This window comes from Anser cygnoides, chromosome 17 (assembly GCF_040182565.1).
Source record: "Anser cygnoides isolate HZ-2024a breed goose chromosome 17, Taihu_goose_T2T_genome, whole genome shotgun sequence".
NCBI classification, from domain to species: Eukaryota; Metazoa; Chordata; class Aves; order Anseriformes; family Anatidae; genus Anser; species Anser cygnoides.
The window spans coordinates 1,447,992-1,471,635 of NC_089889.1; the positions used below are offsets into that span (position 1 = coordinate 1,447,992).

The 23,644-nt window shown below is 54.6% G+C and overlaps 1 protein-coding gene across 10 annotated transcripts in view; it reads right to left on the bottom strand.

The window, feature by feature from the left end:
* SGSM1 (small G protein signaling modulator 1) overlaps positions 1 to 23,644 on the bottom strand; it is a 40,045-nt gene that overhangs the window by 13,038 nt on the left and 3,363 nt on the right. For 2 of the 10 annotated variants that reach the window (XM_066979297.1, XM_066979290.1), the window contains exons 3-19: positions 17,356 to 17,431; positions 10,749 to 10,911; positions 9,770 to 9,922; positions 9,190 to 9,257; positions 8,520 to 8,665; positions 7,922 to 8,068; positions 7,640 to 7,764; positions 6,551 to 6,613; positions 5,816 to 5,883; positions 5,214 to 5,377; positions 4,887 to 5,016; positions 3,624 to 3,803; positions 2,496 to 2,634; positions 2,058 to 2,122; positions 1,514 to 1,659; positions 1,070 to 1,198; positions 444 to 626 (exon numbers count right to left, since the gene is read on the bottom strand). In XM_066979297.1, the coding sequence (XP_066835398.1) occupies positions 444 to 626; positions 1,070 to 1,198; positions 1,514 to 1,659; positions 2,058 to 2,122; positions 2,496 to 2,634; positions 3,624 to 3,803; positions 4,887 to 5,016; positions 5,214 to 5,377; positions 5,816 to 5,883; positions 6,551 to 6,613; positions 7,640 to 7,764; positions 7,922 to 8,068; positions 8,520 to 8,665; positions 9,190 to 9,257; positions 9,770 to 9,922; positions 10,749 to 10,911; positions 17,356 to 17,431 (2,145 nt within the window). The remainder of the gene's footprint in view (positions 1 to 443; positions 627 to 1,069; positions 1,199 to 1,513; positions 1,660 to 2,057; positions 2,123 to 2,495; positions 2,635 to 3,623; positions 3,804 to 4,886; positions 5,017 to 5,213; positions 5,378 to 5,815; positions 5,884 to 6,550; positions 6,614 to 7,639; positions 7,765 to 7,921; positions 8,069 to 8,519; positions 8,666 to 9,189; positions 9,258 to 9,769; positions 9,923 to 10,748; positions 10,912 to 17,355; positions 17,432 to 23,644) is intronic. The other 8 variants (XM_066979291.1, XM_066979292.1, XM_066979296.1 and 5 more) reach the window with 8 other exon arrangements.

The following is a 23,644-nucleotide window of genomic DNA, read 5'->3' on the forward strand; positions in this document are numbered from 1 at the left end:
GAGCCCGCTCCCTGCTGCCCTGCCAGGCCCCACGTGCCCAGCACCCCACGCTGGGCGATGGCTCCCAAACAGAGCTGTTCAGTGCTGCTGTGGGCATGGAGCTGCGAGGACCTAAGTGAAACCAACTCCTTACACCTCTAAGAGACCTCCCAGGCGCCAGACAAACCCTCTGAGCCAGTGCAGTCCGGTGCAGCATGGGAACTGGGGTAACACTGCGGGAGGTGCCCACTCCAACTTCTAAACACTCTGGAAGAGCAGATGAAAGACAGATAAAAAAGCTCCAATCCTACCTGCACAGACTACGAGCAGCAAGGCACGGAGGCAGGCAGAGGTCAGGGCAGGAGGACAAGCAAGAACTGTCCCCGTCTCTCTCTGCAGCACAGGCTGACACGGAGCCCACGTCCCTGCGTGGGGCAGCCCTCCCTGAGCCCCCGCACCCTCACCTCGTTGCTGATGGTCGAATCTCTGTGCATCATCCTCTGAATGTGGGAGTCCAGACTGGCCCCAGAGGAGCACTTGGCCAGGGCTGCCGCGTGCGACTCCTTCTCCCTCTGCCGGACGATGGCCTCGCAGCCCAGCCACTCCGCCATGGTGTGCTCGTAGCAGGTGCGGATCTGGTCGTCGGCCTGCAGCGTTGAGACACGAGGTCTTTGAAAAGCTTTCCCAAAGGGCCCAGAAAACCGTACCTCCTCCACCCCCCTGCACGGGCAAGTCAAGTGCACGCTTGCATTAGCTACGGCTCAAAGGGACATAAAATCACCTCATCTCCTGCACTGTGCCAATCACAGCCTGACCCAGGAAACCTCACAAAAATTAGGATGGAAAAATGATCGTCTACCTCCTTCCTGCCTTCCAGAGGCACTCGGGGCACTCTCTGATGTAAGCAACCAGCAGCTGCACAGGCTAACATCGAGCTTGGTGCTATCAATTCCTGCTTATCTGGCCCTTCTCCCACTTCCTAAGTACAGCTACAGTACAAAGGGGACAGAACGGCCAGCGTGGACTCCAGCACACAGACACTGTGAGCTGGGAAACGTCCAGGGTACACCAATGCAATGCTCATACCGACCTCTTTCCTTTCTGCTTCTGTCATCCCAAACTGGTAGTGGCCCAAAAGGAAGGGCCAGACAGCCTTCCTGATCTCGTGCTGGATCCCACCATAGTAGATCAGCCGCAGCAGCTCCTGGTCCTCATAGCTCTGTGGGAAGAGATCCAAGTCAGCGTGCAGAAAGAGCCGGGACTGCAGCCCATCAGCTGGCAGTGCCAGCCCAGCCTGGCCACGGCACCTTCCAGTACCCGGAGTGCTGCCAAAACACCAACCACCCACACGCTCATTCACTACGGATGCTCTCTCAGACCTCCACCTGGAGTTAAGCTCAGCCAGAGGCCCCTGCAGATGGACGCTTTGGGAAATGCTGGCTCTCTACAGCCAGAAAGCGACCCACCGAAGTTACCCAAGGTCACTGCTGTGCCTCTGTGCCCCAGAAGAGTGTCCTAACAGTGCTGGCCCTACCGTGCTGTCCTCCAGGTACTTCTGCCATATGTCCACGGTCAGGCCCGAGCTAGCATTGCAGGGCACATCAGGAGACACGATGTTGTGGTTAACCAGGGCCGAGAGGTGGGTTCGCACCGTGGAGAGGTGTCTGCAATAGGCCAGCCCTGCGGCAGACAGAAGCAAATGCTCACCTGGGGAACTCAGGGAGTCACAAGGGCAAAGTGCTGAGGACAGCTCTGATCAATCTGGTCCCTGGAGGAGATCTTCTCAAGCCACATCCAGCCTAAGCAGCAAAGCAGGGAGTCTACCAGGACCGGCTGGCATCTCACTGACTTGTACCCAGCATTGCTGCTTGCTGGGCTGAAGTCTGAAACTCAGAGCAGAATTCATCTGTCTGCTCCCAGTCCTGAGCAAGTGTGCCTGGGGCCCTGCATGCAACAAACAGATCCCTGCCCCCTAGCCACTATCCTGTTGTTTCTGCACCACTCCTAGCCCTGCGCCCAGGACCTTACCCCTTGCCCATCACGCATCTCAAGGCATCGTGGATGTGACAAGTACTCACAGCCATAGAAAGCCCGGGAGAGGATCTGGTACTTCATATTGTCACACAGGAGCTTCAGTGGAGCTCTGTCAATAAAAACACACTGGATGTGAGCACAGGAAATGCTCCCATGTCCTCAAGTCCCTGCTTTGATCTAACTGTTCAAGCTTTGCTTTCACAAGCGTACCACAAGACTTCTGCTCAGCTTGGGAGCAGCAATTCTCGCTGTCAGGACACAGAACAGCTGAGATGTCCCAGATAAGGAGACAAGCCTCATTTCAGCCTGGACATGTGCCCCGGCACATGTAAATGGTGCCTGAACACCGGCGAGGCTGGAGACACCATTGTGCCATAGCTGTTCTGGTTTGGCCATCCACCCCACTCAGTTGGGCTCTCAGCTGCAGGCCTGTTTTATCTCACCCGTATTTCTCAAAGCAAGCAGCAGTGGAGCTGTCCTACCTTTCGTGGCTGCAGCCGTTGGACGGCCCGCCATCAGAGGAGCCGCTCTGAGAGCAGGAGGAGCAGGAGGACTTGCGGGTGTTGGGTTGCCACATGGGAGGCAGGCCAGCACCCTGCGCGTCCATCAGGTCCTGGGGCACTGTAAGAGGGCAGAGAGGAGCATCAGCCACTGCTCCCCACTCAGGTGGGCCACACGAGATGGACAGAGGAGAGTTTTGATCAGCAAACGCAGCATCCCACACTCTTTCCAAGGAGACTCCAGCAACCAGGTAGGACCCAACACCAGTTGATCACAGCACCAGCACTGATGAGTTAAGAAGGAAAGGTAACAGAGCATTGATGGGAGAGCATAAAAATCATCTGCTAATTAACTGCAGTGCCTTCCGCAAGCTAATCTTAAATCACTGAGGGCTGACTGAGGCAGAAAACAAACACCCAATCCAGAAAGACTTGAGACAAGGGGCTGCAACAGACTGTCACAAAACTAATTAAAAATGTGATTGTCCCAGGAAGAGTAGATCACTGAAAAGGAAAACCCCCCATGTCTCAAACACCAGGATCTCATCCAAGCTTCAGGGAAAGATGAGAACATCCAAATCACAAGACAGGACAGACTTTGATGAAGAGGTTGAGAGGGACAGCAGGAGCAAGCAGCAGTTCTTGTTGTCATTTGCTAAATCCCTGCTTAAACTCAGAAGTGCTATTTGCAATGGCCTCAGACCCTGCTCAGGTACCACCCTGCAAACTGGCCAGATGCAGGCGCACTGCACGGTGAGCCCCGAGCCTGGCTGCTGTCCTGACTTGGCTCTGCCCTTCGGTCTGGGGCCTCTCTAGGAAGAGGCCGACATGATGAAGGTGAAATGTGGGATGCAGACAATGATTAACGAAGAAAAATCCTGTTTGGTCCTGCTTGGAAATTAAATCAGATCTCACTACCCCTACCTGCTTGTGAGATTGAGTAACTTTGATACTGGTAAGAAAAATGCTGAAGTGTTCTCATTAAGAGCCCCTTCCCTTTCCCTCATACCGAGCAGGTGCTGATGGGTCAGTGGCAGACACCTCTGCAGGAATTGTCAAGTGACAACAAAGGCAAGCACGTGTACCAGACACAAATGACAGCTGCATTACACTGATGCTGAGTGGCCCCCAGAGCCACAAGCCGGGGGTGGGATGTGGTGGAGAGATTCGGAGACCGTTTGTGGATCACCACCGTCCTGCCTGCAGCCGGAGTCCTTGCAGTCTTCCTTCTCCCAGCAGTGATGGAGATCACAGACGCAAGGAATGGGTGAAAATTACCATTAATGGTAACTAGAGACACAAAGACGGGACAGGGGCACAAATGAATGGGGGAAGGAAGAATCCGTAGAGAAGAACGAACCGATGCAATTCCACCCCCCTTTGGGAAAATCTATAGAAACTGCACAGACTTCGATGACGCCAGCTGAAGAGATTGCAGCAATTCATTTAACAGAAAATTTGGCCCCCAGCACAGAATTTTAAGGGGTAGATCAAAAGGAAGCTACGGTAAGGAGCATCTCCCCTCAGCTATTTTGGCCTCAATCAGATTTTTATCTGACTCACTGGGTTGTGTTAGTCAGCTAAAGGCAGAGAGAACCAAGTATAATCTTTAGTGATGCTATGGAGGAGTCACAGGAGATATAATTGTCCCCCTCCTAGCCTCAAAAGTATAGGAACACGCTTTTGATCAAATTTCATAGCTTTTTAAAAGCACGCCATGAGTTTTCTATTACACTCTTGGTTTGCCCCTTTACAAAGCCATCTACAATGTTTCCAGAGGTCAAAAAAGTGTTCTTGGTGTCCCACAGAAGAACAAAGACAAATGTGCAGGCACTTCAGCCAAGTACGTTGCTCTGATCATTCACAACTGGACATCAAGAGAGATTTCTGGTTTGGTGAATCCAGTGGCATTGTCTCCCTGCCCTGAGTGTTAGGGGGTGAAAATATGTGGGTCAAACCTGGTAACAGACAGCGAGGGCTCCTGCTACCTGCCCTTTGTGCTGCAGAGCAACGCTGACAGGCTCTAGTTGGATTTAATACAGAACCTGCTGCGTTGGCCTGCTGATAGCAAGAGGAAGAATACCAAGGAACATGACCAAAGGGAAGCTTGCTACTGAAATAATGTGCAACATTTTTTTTCCAACCACACAGGCACTCAAGGCCTGTTCTGCGGCTGCAGAAATGAAGTTTTCAATGGCAAGCGAAAGGTAAAAAACATACGATGTTTAGTAAAAGGCAGTATTGTTATAGCAAAGCCTGTTTCTGTGGAACCACTCCCAGGCACCATTTGCAGTGTGCCCATCAGTGCCGTGTCCCCGGTCACTCACACACCCGGTAACAGCCACCTGAAACGGTCTCTGCCAACGCACTTACCGAATTCAGACTGCGTCCCTGGGTAGATTATTCTGAAAACATAATCTGTGGCTTCGTCATCTTCCTTGTCGGATGCAGACTCGGAGGAGCCCTGGGGACTTCGCTTCCTCAGCTTGGGAAACACCTTCCCCTGGTGAACAAAACCTGCTCTTCACAACGCCGCCCCACCAACGCCCTGCCCAGCAAGAGCACGTGCTTTGTCAGCCTGCACGACGTCTGCACATTCCCCGTGCTGGAGCAGGCCTTTGGATTAAGGCTTTGATTACAAAGCGAAGACAAAGCCCTATTTATGCACACGGTGTGATTTGCCCCCTCCGTGGCGCCTACCTTTCCCCGTTGTGACCAGAGGGGTGGGTCCAGCTGCCCATGGGGCAGGAGGCCGTTCTCCAGGCAGGACAGGAACTGCAGCAAGTGCCCTCCTTTGGGGAACCGCAGCGGAGGCCTCTGGATCCCATCCTGGCTCACCAAGACAACCGTTCCACCGCTGTCTACTATTAGCAACAGTGACAGCAGAGAGAAGACACACACACATCAATGAGGGAAACGTTACCAGACAAAGATGCAGAGGGCAGGCAAAAAGCTTAGGGAATTTTTTTTCTGGCACGCTAAACAGATTTTCTTCCTTGTTTGGATTCTTTCCTAAGTCCATTTTGAGTCTAGGGCCCTGGAGAAAGCGTGCCTGGTGAATCACACCCTTGAAACCACAGAGCACTGCTCCACAGGGAGCCCTCTGCAGCCAACACCACAGCCAGGAGCTGGTTTAAAGGATTTCCTAGATGCAGTTACTTAGCAGTGACCACCCAGAGCTCTGGAAATCCACCCCAGAGCTGAATCCAAACATCCCATCCCCATCTGGGCACAGCCCAGAGATCCAACGATGCCAGCGTCAGGACGGTGACACCCTCCAGCAGCCCCCACTCTGGCCTTACCTTGCTGGTGGCAGTGCAAATAGACAATCTCCTCCAGGCGAATAGTCATGGCATAGTCCCAGTACACGCTGGAACAGAGAGAGGAAGTCCTGAAGTTCTGGGGTGCACCAGGCTCTGCTTCTCTTCACATCAGCTCCAGATCCTGCCTCCAGCTATCCTGACACCAAGGGAAGCTGCGGAAAGGCTGAAGCCCCAGCAGCAATATGATTCCCACAAGGCCAGCCACAGCAGTGACAGCATCCCTCCAGAACCGGTTACTGTCCCTTCTACTTCAGCTCCTTCAGGGCAAGTCCAGTCCAGGGCACTGCAGCACGCAGTACTTAAAGCTGAGAACAGATTTGGTTTGCACTGCTTCTGTTCTGGGACTGCACTCCCTCAGCACAGACACCGCCAGACGGCCGAGCAAATCAGTGAAGTGCTGGGAGAGATGCTGGTCAGGCTGGGACTGAGGGTGACAGACCCCAGGAGGGATCTGGGGTTCACCCCAGGAGACATGAGGCCTCGCCCAGGGTTTCATTTCTGCAGAGAGCCTAGCTAGAGGACTGCTCTATGAGGGCGTCAGCATTTAACACCATCCTATTTCTTTCCAACAAAGCAAATTTCCAGTTTCTGAGCAGCACATCTGCCACTTTACAAAAATAGTGCTTAAAATGAAGGCATTACAAAATGGCTCATAAAGCCAGTTAAAGATGGGAAGGGGTGCACAAAACTCACTCCCTGTAGGCTCATACTTACTTTGTCATCCGACTCCTCTCTTCCTTGGTCACATCTTGACACTGGGAAGTTTTAGAGCTTAGGCTGATGCCCAAGTCAAGAACTCAGAAAAGTAGTGTTGAGATGAGAATAGCATTTTAGGGGGAGAGTACGAGGCATAATGGAATGGCCCAGGAGCCAAGAAGAGAGGGGAAGTGAAAAGAACACAGGTAAACAAAACCCAAAAAAACTAAAATTGAGAATAAGCAAAACTGACAGCAAGTTTTGTTGAAGAAGATCTTTACCGTAGGCCAAAGGAGTGGTGTGCTAAATGTTCCAGTTTTCCTGGACTATTTGCTGATGGACAGGGATTTTATTTGCTTTGTTTTTTCCCCTCAGGCAAATTAGGACCTGGCATGACTCAGTAGTTTGTTAAAAGGACTGCAGCTGTGGAGAGAAATGCCAGCAGCCCATAAGGCAACCCCAGACAAAGGGGCACGGCAAAACACCCTGCTGGATAAACGTCTCCTAAGCAAACTTCAGTCCCATTGGAGGAATCAACTCCAAGAACTCTGTTAAGTTGGAGGGACTTTGATCACTTGCACATAGGACCAGCTGCAGACTGCGCTGAGATAGCGCTACGAAGTGGAACCCACTGTGTTACTGACTGGGAACTGCTCATGTCCTCTCTCTGCAGATATCCTTCCCCTATTTATAAGCTCCTCACTTTCCCAGCTTAACCATAATAACAATGTAATACTAATGACAAACCTAGCAGCACTGTTCCACGTGTAGAGAGGGCAATCCCCTGAGGAGATCACTCGGTGCAATAAATCACACCACTTTGCACCTTTCAGAACAAGCACCCTCTCCAGTTCCCTTGCTGACCTCTTCCAGCAGAGATGGCTACACCACAGCATCTCCCACCAGCTGCTGCAACCCCCCTCTCCCACCACCACACGCCGCCTCCCCTCTCCTTTCCTCTGATACAAACTCAGGGACAGCTGCTCGGCTCTGTAGCATCAATGGGAAAGCTCGCTGAAGGCACTGGATGCCAGATACCACCTCCAAACCCATGGGAATGTTTGCCTCCCCTCTGCCCTGCGTGAGCATGTACTGGGAGCCAGTCACCTCTTCTCATAGTCCAGATCCCCCACGGAGCCATTCATCAGCTGGTTGGGAGTCCACTTCAGCGCCATGATGTCGGCAGTCTGGTGAAGGGACAGGTATCCCAGGATCGCCTCCATGTCGTCTCGCTTTAGGAAATAAAGGTGAGGAGAGAGTGAGCTGGTGAGAGCAGCCTGGAAGACATCAGAAGCAAGCAGCACCACCTTCTGCTACCCGGGGCTGATGCATGCCCCATAGCACAGTCCTGGACCACGACGCAGCCCAGATCTCCCGGCAGGTACTTACTGGCTGCACCAGGACATTGTTTTTGCCATACAGGAGCGTGGCCCGGGAATTCTGGTGCAGCGACTCCACGTAGTCCCTGGCAGACAGCGATGGCCGGTCATCCATACTGCCGCTTGAATGCCTTTTCTGAATCTGGAAGAGATCCACCTACAAACGTGAGGTGAGCATGGACACCTCCTGCTTTCTAAAAGCATCACTTCAAAGCTCATTTCCTCCTCACATATACTTAAGAAACTCAGTACTAGAAACCTCTTCCTTTGTGTCCTCTAAGAGGATCCCTGGCTCTGGCCACGCTTGATTCTGTACTTACAGAAGCCCCAGGAGTGTGCTTTGTTTGCAGTAAACTAAGCAGACTTCAGCTGCCTTCGCTTTTAGTCCATACATGCTGTTCCTAAACAGCAGAGACCCTTTAGTGATGCGGTGCTGCATTGGCCCAGCACACTCACAGTCTCCATGCCCATGTTCCCAGCACTTCTGGCTTGAAGACGTGAAGTATCCTCACTTTTCTACCTGCTCTTACCCGAGGGCTTCACAGCCCTTTTCAAACAAGGGGAGCTTCGGACCCCGGTGAGCGCTGCGAGGAGCTGCCCCCACTCACACAGAGCGCCGGGCGCTTGGTGGGCGAGTCCTGCCGGCAGTGCGAGCTGTGGATCCGGTGCCTCTGAACCAGCTCGTCGGCTGAGGGGTCTGTCCAGAAGTGGTCGGCTGTCTTCATCTTGGTGTACTCCAGTGCACAGGGACCCACTGCACAGAGAAGACAGACACAGGGAACTCGTCAGTGTTATTCCAATGAGTATGGCCAGCTCTCAGATCCCACAGCCCAGCGTCCCAGAGCAGGGGCGGTGGGACTGCAGGCAGCAAGCACCAGGCTCGGCACACATTGCTGCACCGTGTAACAGCAGCAAAGAACTCAGAAGCAGTCTGCTGGCCCTGGCAGCGAGCAAATAACCCAGCACCTGCAGAGCCCTGCGTTACAGCACTGTACTGCTCTCCAGGGCCAGGCGTCAGCCCTGGTTTGTACCTGTCAGCGTTACTGAAGCCTGTGCAGGAAAAGGAACCCCCTGGGCTCAGCCTTGCAGTTTCCCATCTCTCCTCACTGCTCAGCAGCTGGGCATCATCTGTCCTTTAGGAGTGCCCCACAGATTTACCTGTCCAGGGCTATTAAGTTTTCTGAAGCTCTTAGTAAAAACAATTGAATTGGGATCACAGGACTGTGAGCACATGTTTGGAAAGCAAGCTATTAAAGCAGGATAAGATGAAAGCGTTACCCAATAAAGATGCGAGAATTGGTCCATCCACAGGATCCATCAGGAGAGCTTCTTTCTCGTAGTACTTACTAGAAGAGATTAAAAGAACAGAATGCTGTAGCATTTCAGCCCCCTGGATCCAGAACTGCAAAATGATAGAGGTTGTTGTTTGAAACCATTGTAATGCCCTTCTCTGTCTGTATCCTTCTGTGACAGTGAGAGACCACGGAGCCTGTTACAGGCTGTTCCTGCTAGCATCAAAAGTCCTGGGGGGTTGATGCCCTCGTGCAGCACACTGCAAGCATCACCATCTCCTGTCAAAGCTTTCCCGGGGCTGGGCATGACACCTCCCCAGGACAGGACACCTCAGCATGCAGTTCCCGGAAGACAAGGACAAGTTGGTCCTCAACAACTCAGCCATCAGCAGAGCAAGCATGGCCTGTCCTTATTTTAGGGAGTGTACAGGGACTGCCAGGAGCAGCGTATCAGCTCTGCACCACTTGGACACAGCTCAAGCAGCAATACTCCCAGCACCCCTGGAAGGGGCAGATGCTGGAAGTGAGTTGTGAGGGGAAAACGGTTGGGTTGTGCCAGCACTCACCTGCTGTTCTCTACTAAGTAATGCACGATTTTATCCAAGACCTTTTCAAAGAGCGCTGTGCGGATCCAGAGGTGTTTGATGGCCTGAGGAGACAGGTTGGGCAGCTTCGGCATCTTGCGCACGTTCTCTGGGATGCTCTGAACTTGATTTCGTCTTTAGAGGTAAAAGGCAAAAGACAACATCATCGCTGGCTCATCACTGGGCACTGCAGGAGCGCAGGCCCAGAGCACTCGTGGCACCTGGTGGGGCACAGGGCCAGGCTTTCACTGGTGCTGGCTGTGGCGTCTGGGGGATGCCCCAGGAACCATGGGGACAGGGCTCTAGAGACTGCTCCCTTCATCTATCCCATCCTCTATTCCAGAACGCCCACACCCGCATTTGAAAACTGACTTCACTAAATCTGTTTCCAATTGTAAAGGCACCCTAGAGGAAAGCCTCTACCTCAGCAGTCCTCAAACCCACACACCTTTTCCACTGGTGCCTGAAGACTGAATTTCATAAGCAGAGCAGCTTATCTCGGGACAACTTAAAGATTTCTGCCCCCAGGTAGCTGCTCCATCCGTCTCCCTGTTTCTTGTCCATGGATGAGTAAGCCACACTTAAGCGGAAGCTGAATTACTGCAGGTTACAGCCCTACACATTGAAGCAAACCAGATTTGGTTCCAGTTGGCTTAGCGCACTGGTCCATAAACTGTGACAGCTCAGGAGCAAATTTGTGCGGCTCTCCCTACAGCGTAAGACAAGGGGCAGAGGAAGAAAACTTGTCTGCTCTAGCTTAAACCACAACTGCAACTCACAGTTGCAGAGAAGCAACCGGTTCACTCAAGATACTAAAAGCCCAGCAGAGGACTCTGCTCTTCTGGAAGAGCAAATCCTCCTATACGTGCTTGGACATTCAATCCACAGCAACACCCAAACGACACACTTCCACACCAAAATGCAAGTGACCCGTAGGACTATAGCCGTGCTGGTGCCTTACGCATTCTCGATGAGCTGCTCCAGGTCCTGCACCTTCTTGCAAAGCTCCTCTGCCAGAGGAAAGCTCTTGCCCACCTTCATGAACAGAGCCGCTATCTTGTTGCTGCGCAGGAACCCTGCCGCCCTCCGCTTCAAGCCGTACAAGACACAGGCTTCCACAGCAGCTGCAACAAAGCAAAGGCGTTACTGAAGTGGCAGGAGAACTTGCAGCTGGGCTGCTCTCATGTCACCGCTGCCTGTGCTCCTGCTGCATCCATGACCTTACTCTACAGCAAAAATGTTTCCCGAGAGAAATCAACGTCATGTTCTGTTTCTGCCTAAGCAGACAGAATGTTAAGGTACCCAGATGTTATTTGACCCAAAGCAGCACAGTTTATGCCTGTAGAGCTATCAGTTCTGCTGACTGTACAGAGATATTATTTCAGTTCTGCAAAAATGAAAAATTGACGTTGGCAAAGTTCAGCTAGTCTGGTCAAAAGGACTAGTTTGCTGCAAGTAAGCATGAACTGTGAGCGTGCTAAAATACAAGTACTTCCAAAGAAAGTTAGCTTGTGCCTGCTACAGTAGATCCAGTAAATCACTTGAGAGGGACTAGGCAGACAGGCTAACTCCTCTTGGACTTGCTTTGTGTGACCAACTGCCTAAGGAGATCTCACAGACCGGTGATGAAATGGGACGCACAGCTTGCAAAGCAGAGGTGGTACTTCTGTACCACCAGCAGCGATCAGCCTGCACTGACGTGCCAAGCTAGCAGCCTGGATCAGGATTCTTTGGAGCACGTTGTTCATTCATAAAGCAGCAGGAGGAAGGACCTGAACCTCTACGCTCGCAGCCCTTTATTCCAAAAATGTCAAGATCCAGCTCTGCTACATAATACGCTGAATGCAAACAAATCAATGCTACCACCGGGAGATCTCAGCAGCGGGGTCATATCCTGCTACAGGTCCGTGCCAGCACCGCCACTGGTAGTGGAGCAGTGATTTTCTCAGCAGAGCAGAGCCCAGCTCACGGTGCGGCAGTAATCACACGGCTCAGGAACTGCCAAGAGCCTGTCCGTGCAGAGTCAGGCAGGTTAAGCCTGTGGGAGTAAACACCTCCGTGGTTTAACCACGCCGAGCTCAGCGCCGCTGCTCTGCACAGAAATGCAGCTGGCTGCGCTTCCCTGGCTAAATGCATCTGAAAGCGCTTTGGGTACCTGCTGTGTCTGCGGGGCCAGAGGTCACGGCCAAACCTGGGACAGCACAGGGGCGTGCAGTGCCACAGAAGGGGGCAGCCCTGCAAGCAACTCGCCAGGTCCAGGGCCCTCTGCGAGCTCTGCACGAGTCCCGCTCCTGCCTCCAGCCTCGGGCTGGCTGCCTGCAGCCGGTGCTCAGCGGTGAGGTCCCCACGCGAAGCTTCCTCCACGCCCCGCAGCGGGCTCTGCTGAGAGGCAGCCTCGGGCACCCCCCAGGCCCAGGGGAGAGGGGAGCCTGGGGAGCCCGGGGCAGGCACCGCACGGGGAGGTGCCCGCACGTACAGGCTGCGCCGGCAGGCTGCTTGCCGGAGTCCCCTGGGATGGCTCGGGATGGATGGCTAGTGTCAAACACAGACGTATTAAACAGGCCGATCAAAGCACTGGAAAATTACACGGGCACGCAGTTCCACAGGCGATTGATCGGGGTCTGCCAAGAAGCTTTCTGGCACGCCAGCACCCTCCTCGCCCAGGAGCGCAGCGCCGCGGAGCCGCGCCGAGCCTCCCTGCAGCAGCCCGGCAGATGCTGCTGAGCCTCTCGCTCGGAAAGGCGTCTTCTCCTACAGCTGAACAACTCAGTGGAGACATTTAAAAAGACATTTCATGCAGGCCCATACACATCAGCTCCCTGGGCTGCGAGATGCTCTCATTATCTCTGCCCTGTTTAGCACCGTGCCCGAGTTCACGGCGGAGCGGGCAGGGCGGGCGCGCAGCATCGGGTCTCCGAGGAGCTGCGGGAGACATCCTGTGCTCACAGCGCCAAAGCAACACGTCTGAGCCAGCCGAGTCCTGCTCGCCCAGAACCAGCCACTCAGAGATGCTAGATGGGTACCTGGTTTTCCAACAAAGCCCTGCGCAAACCCTCCTGAAGCCTAGAGATGCTGCACGTAGCGCGGCCCACGCGTGGACGGGACTTCCCACCTGTCCCAGAGGCGTAGCCCCCAGCTTTGGTTTTGCAGCATAAGGCTATGCTGACACACAGCTGAACAAGCAAATCAGAGCAGCACCTCCAAAACCTGGGGAGAAATCCTCCCTCTCCCCCGAGGCTGAGCCGAGGGCGAGGTCTCTGCAGAGCCACGCTGCCCACGGCAGCTCTCTGCCTCGCTGGGCAGTGCGCCGCCACCCCCCTTCTCCCATTTGTGTTTTCCAGGATCTCCCCATTCTCAGGCAGCTGTTTCCAGCCCTCCGTGCAATGTCCACAGCAGACGCCAGCCTGGCCAGGCTCTGACACTCACCCCGTGCAGCTGGGTGCCACGGCTGCTGGACACGGGCAAAGAGCACTCCAGCCCTGCCAAGCCACCAACTGCCAAATCCGCTCTGCTGCCCATCACCGACTTACCGAGGACCAGTTTTCTGCCAGCTGCACGTGGTAACAGGAGGGCTGCAAGGCAACAAGCCCACAAAGCGCCTCCGTGCCTCGCACCCACGCTGGTACAGCAGAGAAAAGTCAGGCCAGAAGCCCAGGGCAGGCGGGCCAGGGTCCCTGCCCCTGCTGCCCAGCAAGGTGCCAGAGTGAGCCAGGCGCCCCTCTGCCAGCCCCCGGGGTGCCATATGAGGACAAGGCAGGAGGCAGCAGCCCCGGACACAAGCAGGGGCAGTGAGAAGCCACCAGGCAAGGGCCAGCAGCCCAGGCTGCCCAGCAGCCCCTGGGACAGAGCCCGCTTGGCACCATGAGCCTGATGTGTGGTCAGTTCTGCTCTGAATTTCCAGCAAGCGAGAAGAGCACTCGTGCTTGCCCAGGAAACCCGGCGGATTGCTCTGCCCACGTCACGGCCAATGCAACACAGGCTGCTGTCAGCTAGGGAGTAGCACCCAGGAGAAAACCTGGAGAGAAGAACGGCCTCCCAGCAGGCTCCAGCAGGATGGAGCAGCCATCAGCACCTGCCCTCAACGCCCTATCCCAAACCTCTCCAAAGATTACTCCTGCTGGCAAAGCTACACACAAACGCACTCTACATAGGGAGAACTCTCTCTGTGCTCTCCCAAGGTCTCAGAAGCATGAGCACACAAACTAAGAGCACCTTGTCCACGCTAAATCCAGGGGAAATGGTGCATTCCTTTTTAACCTTATGACTTTTTGAGCCCCGTTCATCATTTACTTACTGCCAGCACTGCAGACGGACACTGCCCACCCCTAAAGGTGGGGCCGATAGCAGGGAGCACGTGGCGCGGGGGCTCTGTCCAGCTGCAACCAGGCAAGGTGGGAGTTTTATTTCTCAGCAAGAGACTAAAGAGGTTTCTGAGATCCTGAGCACGCTCTGGCCTGGCACTAATGCAACCTTAGCGCTGACGCAGACGAACAGCCCCGGGCACAGGCAGGCCCCCAGCCCTGCCGAGGGCGCTCAGTCAGCCTCCCAGGGCAGGGCGAACGTGACAGATGCCAGCTCGTGTTTGTCTGCTTCCAGCCCTTCCCTCGTGGGCAAATCAGAGCAGCTGGGGGCAGCTGCCCTTTCCTGCCAGCCCACTGGTTTCATCGGAAGGGGTTTGCGCTACGTTGGCCACGCAGAGCAGCAGGAGGATGAGGAGGGCTCGGCGAGGAAGGCAGCTCTCCCCAGAGAAAAGGGCAGCTCTGCCTAGCCAGAGCCAGGCTCGCAGCACGCTCTGCTTGTCAGCAGAAGAGGTTATTTATAAGCTCACCCGGCGCGCAGGGAGCTGCAGCACTCAGGAAGGTGCACATACCATCCAAATTAGAGAGCAGCAGCAGCAGCCTAGGTGTAGGGACCATAAGCCAGTGAAAGAGCAGTGGCATCATTAAGAAGCCAGAAGGAACCAACAAGTCCTTCGTGCCTGGATGCCTCAGCTCTGTGTCGCAGCAAGCTATAAATAATTCCGGGCTGCGAAGCCTCGTGCTGTACAGAAAAGCAGAGAATGAGTCACACCTTGAAGCCTGTTCTGCTCTTTCGATGCCGTTCAGTCGACAGTGCACCATGGCACACAGGCCTGAAACAAGCGCCTGCACGTATTTCATCCAGGAGCCTTGGAAAAAAGGAGGAAGGCAGCCTCTCTGCTCTCCAAAGCAGAAAGGGAGTCCTCACGGCTCCCTTCTTTCCCTTCCGTGCATGTGTCTGTGGATGCTCCAGCCTTACTCAGTGGCAACAGCACTACACGAGTCTTATCGGAGCAACTCCTCCAAAAGCTAGCTGTCATCGCTTCTGTCATTTTCCTCCCAGCCTCCAAATTAGCAAGCTGCCCTTCAGCTATTTGTAAATGGAGGAGGGCTGCTCCCCCTCCGCACGCTGCCTGCGGCATTTGCTCAGCGGCAGCCACATGGCCCCAGCGCGGGCGTGCTGGAAGCGCAGCTGACTGCGGCTCAGCAAACATCTCTGCGGGGAGGCGACAGCCACAGCAAGCAGAGCAGGCGCCCAACGGGCACAGGCTGCCCCCCCCTCACCTGCAGCCAGGGCTCGTGGTGCTGGTGCTGAGCGGCGGTTTCAGCTCCCTCGGCATCCTTTGAAGCGGAGGTGTTTGTCCTGCGCGAGAGCCGTGGGGAGGCGCGGAATCTCTACCTGGGAAACGGCCAGAACTCAGCGGACCCCGAGCAAGCCGGTCTGCCCCTCAAAGTGGTGCCGCGCAGGAAGGGGCTGGAGCAGACACCTCGAAACGTCCCCTCCAGCCCCAGGTGACCCGACGCCAGGGCACAGCCAGCCTCCCTCCCCTAACACCGCTTTTCTTCCAAAAGCAGGAAGGGTTTGTGAGCAGCCCTGAGCCCGCAGGCAGGGGGAACCCTCCCTGCTCTGTCTCCCTGCCGTCTCCCAGAGCCAGCACCCACCGCTCGGGCAGCTGCCAGCGAGGAGACGAGGCAGGTGGAGGGCAGCAGGCGCCCTGCCAAAGCACACCCTCGAGCTGTGGGTGAGTGGGTAAACACTCGACGCTGACAGGGCTGCTGGTGCCCGATTAATGCTGCCTCTCCGTGTGCTTGAAGCCCCCCCACCTGGCCCCTTCCCCATCCTACCTGCACCTCCCAGAGGCTGAGAGGTTTCCTCATCCGCACCCAGCACAGAGGGGCTGGTTCCCGGCCCGCGGCTCCCTGGGCCACAACAAACTCACCCAGCTGATAGCCTGAGGTGCTCCCCCCGTTATCAGCACAGACTAATTGGTGTCTGCATAGGTCTGGGACTCCTCCACGCCCCCCCCAGCCACCAGCCAGGTTTGCTCACACTTCTGAGAACTCTGTGCCCGAACACCCGATGGTGCTCGAGGAGCTGCTTCACCTGGGGCACTAACCGTGTCCGAGGCACCTTCCGCTCGGAAGGGTGAACGAAGTTACACAGAAGGGCCAGAACACCAGAAACAACCTCATTTTGCCACCCCGATCGCAAAGTCTCCCCTGATGATGAGCGGTGATCCGATCAGAAGCCAAAGCCCTGTTTTCTTCCGTCAGAGGAGACGGGGAGCTGACGCACTGGGCCATTAGCACAGCTCTGTGGCTTGGTCCAGCCCCAAGAAACCTTCTCGGGAGCAGAGCAGCTGCTGGGAGGGCTCCGGGCACCGCTGCCAAGCCATGGGCACCACCACCAAGCCAGCTCACAGCCGTGTGGCGGCACCGGCGCTGCTCCGGGGGAGCTGGGGGCTGTGCTCCCTGCTGAGCTCTGCAGAGGACAGCACACACCAAGCCCCGCGGCCAGGAACAGCTCACGGCACCAGGAGCAAGGCTGCTCTCCTGCTCCCACCTTCTCCGAGGCACCGAGACCCCTGCCTGCCCTCAGCGCCTCCGCACCACAGCCCCCTGCGCGGAGTCGACCCGGCATGTACTGCTGGCAAAAGGCAGCCGCTCTTCAGGGAGGTTTTGAAGCAAAGGCTTTGCCAAGACTTCGACGAATTAATTCTAAACGCTTCCACATTTACAAAATCGTCACACCAGTAGAGGGGAAAAAAAAAAAAAGGTGGGAAAAGCAGGTGAAGTGAAAAGCACAGCTGCCAGAAAACAAGACCCAAAGCAGCACAGTGTCAGAGCAGGTCTTCCACAAACCCCGTTAAGGTGCTTTAACAGCCCCTACCCTCCCTGTTCCTGCATTCAGACAGACTGAAGCCTCCTTTCCATAAACTCCTACTCCACAACAGCAAAGGAACATTTGGACTTTACAGACTTTCTGTTGAATAGATTCTCAAGGGGCTTAAAAAATTAGATTATTTCTAATATTTCTCAAGTGACTGTATGCACTGCCAGCATCCTTCTGACACGCGTCGATCTGTTTTGAGCACAGAGTGAAGGCCTCAGGGATCCAGACTGCTGCCAGGCCTGTGGCACCAGCCACCTCCCCACCGAGGACATCCCCGGGAGCAGGCACAGCGCAGCCAGGCCACGAGGCAGGAGACCCCGTGCGAGGAGGGTGCTGCAGCCCCAGGTGACGCCGGCATCCCGCCGCCAGAGACTCACCGCAGAAGGAGATGATGTGGCTGCTGTCCTCATGCACGAACTTCCTCGTCACCGCCTCCTCCATGATCTGCTTCACCTGTCGAACAGAGGTCCAGTTAGAGCAACTGGGAGATTTCGCCCCCAGACCAGAGGGAGGAGACCCGTGGCGTGTGCCCGCACAGGGAGGAGGCACGGAGCTGGGCAGGGACCAGGCCACCAGCACGGCTGTAAGGAACCCTCCTTGGCTCCTGACTTCTCTGACCGCCTCCAACAGCACACGAGGTCTCGCAGAGAGTCACTGCGTCTTTGCTTGCCACCCATCACAGGCTATTTCAAAAAGTCAGGTAACGACAAAAGGGCGCTTTGGTTTTTGAGGAACTTCAAAGTAGGAAAACAACGAGCAGAGACTCAGCTGCAGGCACCAAGCATTGTTTAGATCAAAGGCATCTAAATAAGGGTAACCAAACCTCACTTGTAACGCTTTCATAGGATCCTGTTCTTTCATTGTGTGGGGCTTTGACAAATTTCGTTAGGAACACAGCTGCTCGAAATGACCGACAACTGTGGCAGTGCCAAAGCCATCGCCTGGCACCGAGCGTGACCAGGAACGCGACCTGCGTGGCAATAGAAAAGAAAATAAAGGGTAACCCACATAAATTAGGAGCGTGAGACAGGAGGGAGGTCAGACCTGCCAGGGAAGCGGGCTGCTGCGCCTCCTACAGCCGGCCTTATCCCGCTCAGAGCTGCGGTGACTGCCATCCCCAGCCATCGCCCTCCCTAACCCTGCTGAAATCAGCAAAAGCCCAGCTGAATGTTTGGTCCTGAAACGTTCAGTTCCTAACAGTTCTTCCTTTTAAACACCGAGCTACCAGCATGCCCAGATCTCCTCTTCCACTGCCCCTCAAACATCCTGCTTTTCACTCTTTGGTTTCAGAAAACGCAGGGGAAAGGGCTCACAGCGCAGAGACGTGGGCGTAAGAGAGGCTCTGCTTACCAAGATGTTCTCTGTAAAGGCACAGAAAAGAGGAAAAAAAACAGCAGGGCAAGACCTGGCCAAGCAAACCTTGCATGTATGAGACCTTTAATGGAATTGTTTGGGGAACTGAACTCCTTTGGCAGATATAATCAAGGTCAGTTATGCACAACTGATGGCTCAATAAAGGAAGCCTTTTCATGAATATGGATTAAGAAAAAAGTCCTATCTAAAGCCAGAAGCGTCTGTCCGCATGTCAAAGCCAACAGGTCAGCTCCCCGTGCTGCTCTGCGCCGATGTGCTGGGCAACAAACAGAGCTGCTGCTGAGCCCAGGAGGGAGCAGGACCGGCGGTGACTTCACCTGCGTCCCCGGCTGCTCCGGTGAGCTGGCAGTGAGTCAGGGGCTCGCCGCAGGGGATGGAACCGAGATGTGGACGGCGAATGTTTATGGAGCATTTAAACCTGGGGGGGATGCCTCTGTGTGCGCAGGGAGGCTGGGAAGAGCGGGGCCGGGATGCTGAGGCAGTAACAGCACAGCACAAATGCTCCTGGCACGCCGCGGGGAAGCGGCTCAGGCACCTGCATGCCACAGCACCGGGAGCTCACCGGGCACGGCACGTGGCTCCCAGCTCCTCCCAGCAGCCGAAGGGATGCGGCTGATCCCTTCAGCATGCGGCCGAGCTGCTAACCACATATATTGTTTAAAAAGTCTCAAATAATACAACAAAAAAAAAAAAAAGAGTGGGGAATTTTTAAACCCCAGCTAGGTCATCAGTTCTCTGGATCTGAAATTCCTTCATTGTGACCAGGAGCCATCAGGGGAACTTAGCCTCCCTGCGAACCATCCAAAAGCGTAAGTCAAGGATCTGTATTTTAAACTAAAAAAAAAAAAAAAACAAAAAAAAAAACACGAGCACTTGGGAATCAATGCACACAGTTTGTTACCGGCTTGTGATTAACATTAGGAGCAGAATCAAATTAAAGCAGGATATCCAAATATTTGTCAGCCACCTTTCGCGCGAGCCGCCGCCTCGCTGCCCTGGTGCCGTGCTGCAATCACAGCCCCGTGAGGGTCCTCTGGGGCAGGGACCATCTGTCTGCGCAGCAACCAGCGCGGCCGGACTCCAGCTCTGGCCGGGCGTCTTGGCGCGAGCACAAACGGCACAAACAACCTGCACTTGAAAGGCCCGAAAAATACCCTTCCAAGAGATGCAGCTTAGTGGAAAATTACCCATTAAAGGAAAAAAAAAAAAAAAAAACAACAACATTCTATTGACTGAGGTTATCACCCTCAACAACATAAAGATATTTAAAGAAAGTGGGAAGGGCACTGCAACAAGGGCACCCACCTGACGTGAAGGGACGGAGCGGAACGAGAGCAGCCATACGATAAACACGAAGCCCCGACAGCTGGGGGCTGGACAGAGAGATGGGGTCTCGTAAAGACCACACAACGACGCTACGTTTGCCCCGAAGCGGACACGGCTGGCACCCCGAGGGCAGCTCAGCAGGACGCTGCCCCACCCCAGAGAACCCCCAAATCCTGCCCTTCTCCCCGCGGCTGTTGCCTGCCGATGCCAAAGCGCTCTCCTGCTGAGACCTTGGGGATCGCAAGCCCCCCAGCAGCGACCCTCCACCAGGCTCCCACGTCCTCCCCTGGCAGCGGAGCGCGCCCGCGGTGCTGCCAGGCTGCAGGGCGCCAGCTCGCCCGGGCTTGGCTCGCACCCCAGGGAGGACCGGGGCTGCCTCTGAGCAGGCTGCATCCCGGCATTTTCATGCTAATTCTCGCATTGTAGCCAGAACAATCCCAGCAAATGAAGCTGCCCACTCTCCGTCTAAAGGCAGACGACGGAAAAATGAGATATTTACTCTCCTTTTATTAGAAAGGAAATTAAAACAGCGGCTAGTAATTTAGCGGTAGGTAAACTCCAGAGGAACGCTGTGAAGCGCTCCTCGAGAACAAAACGCCCTTCCCAGCACAGCCACGAGCCCGGGAGAGGCGATCCCCTGCCCCGGGAGCGGGGCACAGGCACCCCACAGCGAGGCGGCCACGCAAACCCCACGGCGTCACTCCCAGCCCCAGAGGTCGCAGAAGGCAGCCAGGCTCCACAGTCCTGCCCGAACCGCTGACTTGCGGCACGTCCGCGAGCCCTTCTTTGCTACCCAGCCACGAATTACCAGGCAAATGGTATTTGCTCCTCCTCGTCCCGTCCCCAAAACGGGACCCAAAAGCCCAGAACACTGAGAGAAGCGCTGGGCCCGCGGGGACCAGAGGTGTCTCTGCTACAAAATTCCCAGGGTTATGCTGCACCCCAAAGGCGAATTCTCCCCGTGCCCGTACGCAGCCTCAGATGGAGCAAGCCAAATACGACAGCAGTTAAAATAACCACCAAGGTGCAGAGACCAGGAGCGAGCCACGAACCCTGGCTGTCATCAGCCCAAGGCACTCTTTGCTCATAACCCCGTCTTTTTACCCGGCTGGATTTTTCCAGGGAAGTCACTCTACAGCCCGTCCTGCAGATTATTCAGTAACGTTAACACTCACAATTTCCCCTGCCGTGCTTTTTGCAAAGACTTTCACTGCTTATCAAGGTGCTTCTGGTGAAGCAGGCTATCGCCCGTATGTTTGTCCATGCTCGTAACTCTTACTGTTTGCTGTAAGCCAGATGCAAACAGACTGCAAAAAAAAAAAAAAAAACATACCAGCAGCTCCTCTCTTCCAAGAACTTGTTTCATCTGCTCTTCTACCTGTTCAAGCAAATAGGAAGCCAAGAAAACCTCACGTTGATGATACAGCCTTTAAACCTGGTTTGCTTTTGCGTGTTCACGTTTCAAATATTTTTATGAGCTTGCATCTTATCGCAGACTAAGTTCTGCTTTCATTATGCATTTGGAAGTTACTGGCAGCACTGAAAACTCCCATTTTACCCGTTAGTTTTGATGCAACAAGTCCACGTGGGAAATCCTTGACATAATCCGAGCATTTCTTTAATTGCTTCTCTGAATCAAGGTCTCTTTCCAAGAACAGGCTCTGGTTAAGCTCTGCAGCAGACAGTTTCCCGTACACTGTGCAAGACCTGTCCATGCGGTGCTGCGCTATTATCACTTCTCAGGTATTATAAAATGCTAAGGGAGCACTTAGCGAAACAGACGCAATATTAACACAATCACAGGCATGCTTGTGCTTGCAAGGACAAACAGTTCGCTTGCGTTGCAGCTCAGCCAGCCCCACGGCCGGGCTTTGCCACCGGGTCACCCAGCTAAGATTTCCCAGCAGAGCGCGGCTGATTTCTGTCTCCGGCTCTTAGGTTGGTTTGTACCAAAGGCGGCTCAGCGTGCAAGGCAAAGCAGGTGAAGAACCCCCGTTCGGCTCTAGGACACAGAAATATTATGCATAAAACCCCACGTCTTCGTGCACTGTCAACCTGGTGTCCATCAAAATCCCTGCGGGGCAAAGCGCGCTGGGGGTGGCAGACAGAAAAATGGCACTGGCTGTGCTGCAGCTAAAAAGCTGCTCTACAGCAGAACTTTCCAGTCCAGTACCTCTCACAAACTAGATTCATCTTCTCATTTGAAAATGAAATGTCTGCCTACTGACAGTCTTGTTGCTTCTGCTGACAAAGACACAACACCCTCGTTTTAGCAGGCTTCTTTCTGAAACTCACATTGTCAAACTCAGTGCTGCAAGATACATTTTCCTATCTCTTCAGCCCCAAGCATCCCCATTATTCCGAAAGCAGGTGCCAGACAGACTTTTCCAGCACCATCACAGGTTGCTGCCCAGCTCTGCCACTTATTTGTCTAAGACTCTACAAGCTGCCTCCTAAATAACTGTGATTAACGTGCTCCCATCAGCTAAAACAACGCCCGTCACAGAGCACACACGCTATTTCTGCCCAGAGGCTCCAGGGGCTCTCGCCAGCCACCCGGTGGCCCAGGGGACTGCTCCTGGTGTGCTTGGCAGACACGCAGCCGGTCAGCTCCTGCCCCACGGCAGCTGGCCGTGCAGTGGGCCATCGCCGTGTGGAGCACAGCCCCGGGGTGCACAGCCCCGTGCTCCACTAACGCCTCCATCACCGTTACGCACGCCGGCACTAAGAGCTCTTCGGCAGCTCCGTATCCTTGCTGCCACAGAGACATCGATTGCAACCCTACTGGCTGAGACCTCTGGCTTCTCTAAAAGTCGCGTTTAATTATTTATCATCGCCTACTAACCCAGGCACGAGGCGTGCCGCAGCTGGGGCAGCATCCCCGTGACGGGCGGCCTCCAGGCCAGCCGTGCGCAGCCACCTCGCGTCCTCCCCGGCAGGAGCCGGCCGAGCCTGGCCGGGCGCTGAGCAGGAAGAAGGTACGGATGCACACGAGTAAAACACCGGAACGCTCCGACAGTTTGCTGGAAAGAAATCACAAAGACATTAAACGGAAGGGTGCATACTACCACACCGTATCCTGGGGGAAACGGGAACGATCCCAGTGATTTGTACTCGCAGACGGCATTTTGCACCGGGCTCTCTTCAACTTTTGGCGTCAACTTTTGGCCAGAAACCCGTATGTGCAACACTAATTTAAGACAGCTCAAGATCACGCTATAGCCATTTCTATTCCTGTTGTGCTTGTCAAATGCAAATTTCCACGCCATCTGTTGGCACTGCTGGTACCGCTATTTGCGACGCGCTCAGTACGGACACCACAACATTTCGGGGAAAAACTTTATAGTCATTTCTCCGTTTTCAGTGCCTGACCTTGAAGCTTTACCCCGTGGTTTTGTTCTGCGCCCATTGCCCCACAAAGCCCCCGGTTTCTGAGTTACACTGACAAGGGTTTGGGATTCGCCGGGTGGAACCTGAGGACCCCAGGTGGGCCTTGCAGGCCCGGCCTGCGCTGAAGTCATGGCTCTGCGCGAAGGTATTTCTACGGCAACCGCCAGGATGCCACGAAGAGGAGGGGATGACATTTCGGCAGCGCAGAGAGGCTGGGGGGGGAGGAAGGAGCCTTCCCCAGAACACCGAGCTCGCCTCCCCGAACACGGCAGATGAAGGGAGAAGGAAAGCAGCGTGAGACTTGTACTGGGTACGAGAGAGCTAGCCAGGGGTTTTGGAGGATGAGACACGAGCGCTTTTATCTTCAAAAGGAGAGAAAATGGCCCCCAGTGATTAGTAATGCTTTTTTTCTGAGGAGATCAATGCAGGCAATCAAGAAACGCTGCATTAAAGCCTTCTGTTTACTTTTGATATAGGAACATTTGAAAAAGGCTGACCGGGGTGCTCGAGAGCCATCAGAAGGTCCCTCTGCAAACAGGGACTTTCATTACAAAGCAGCTGCTTATCATCCTCATC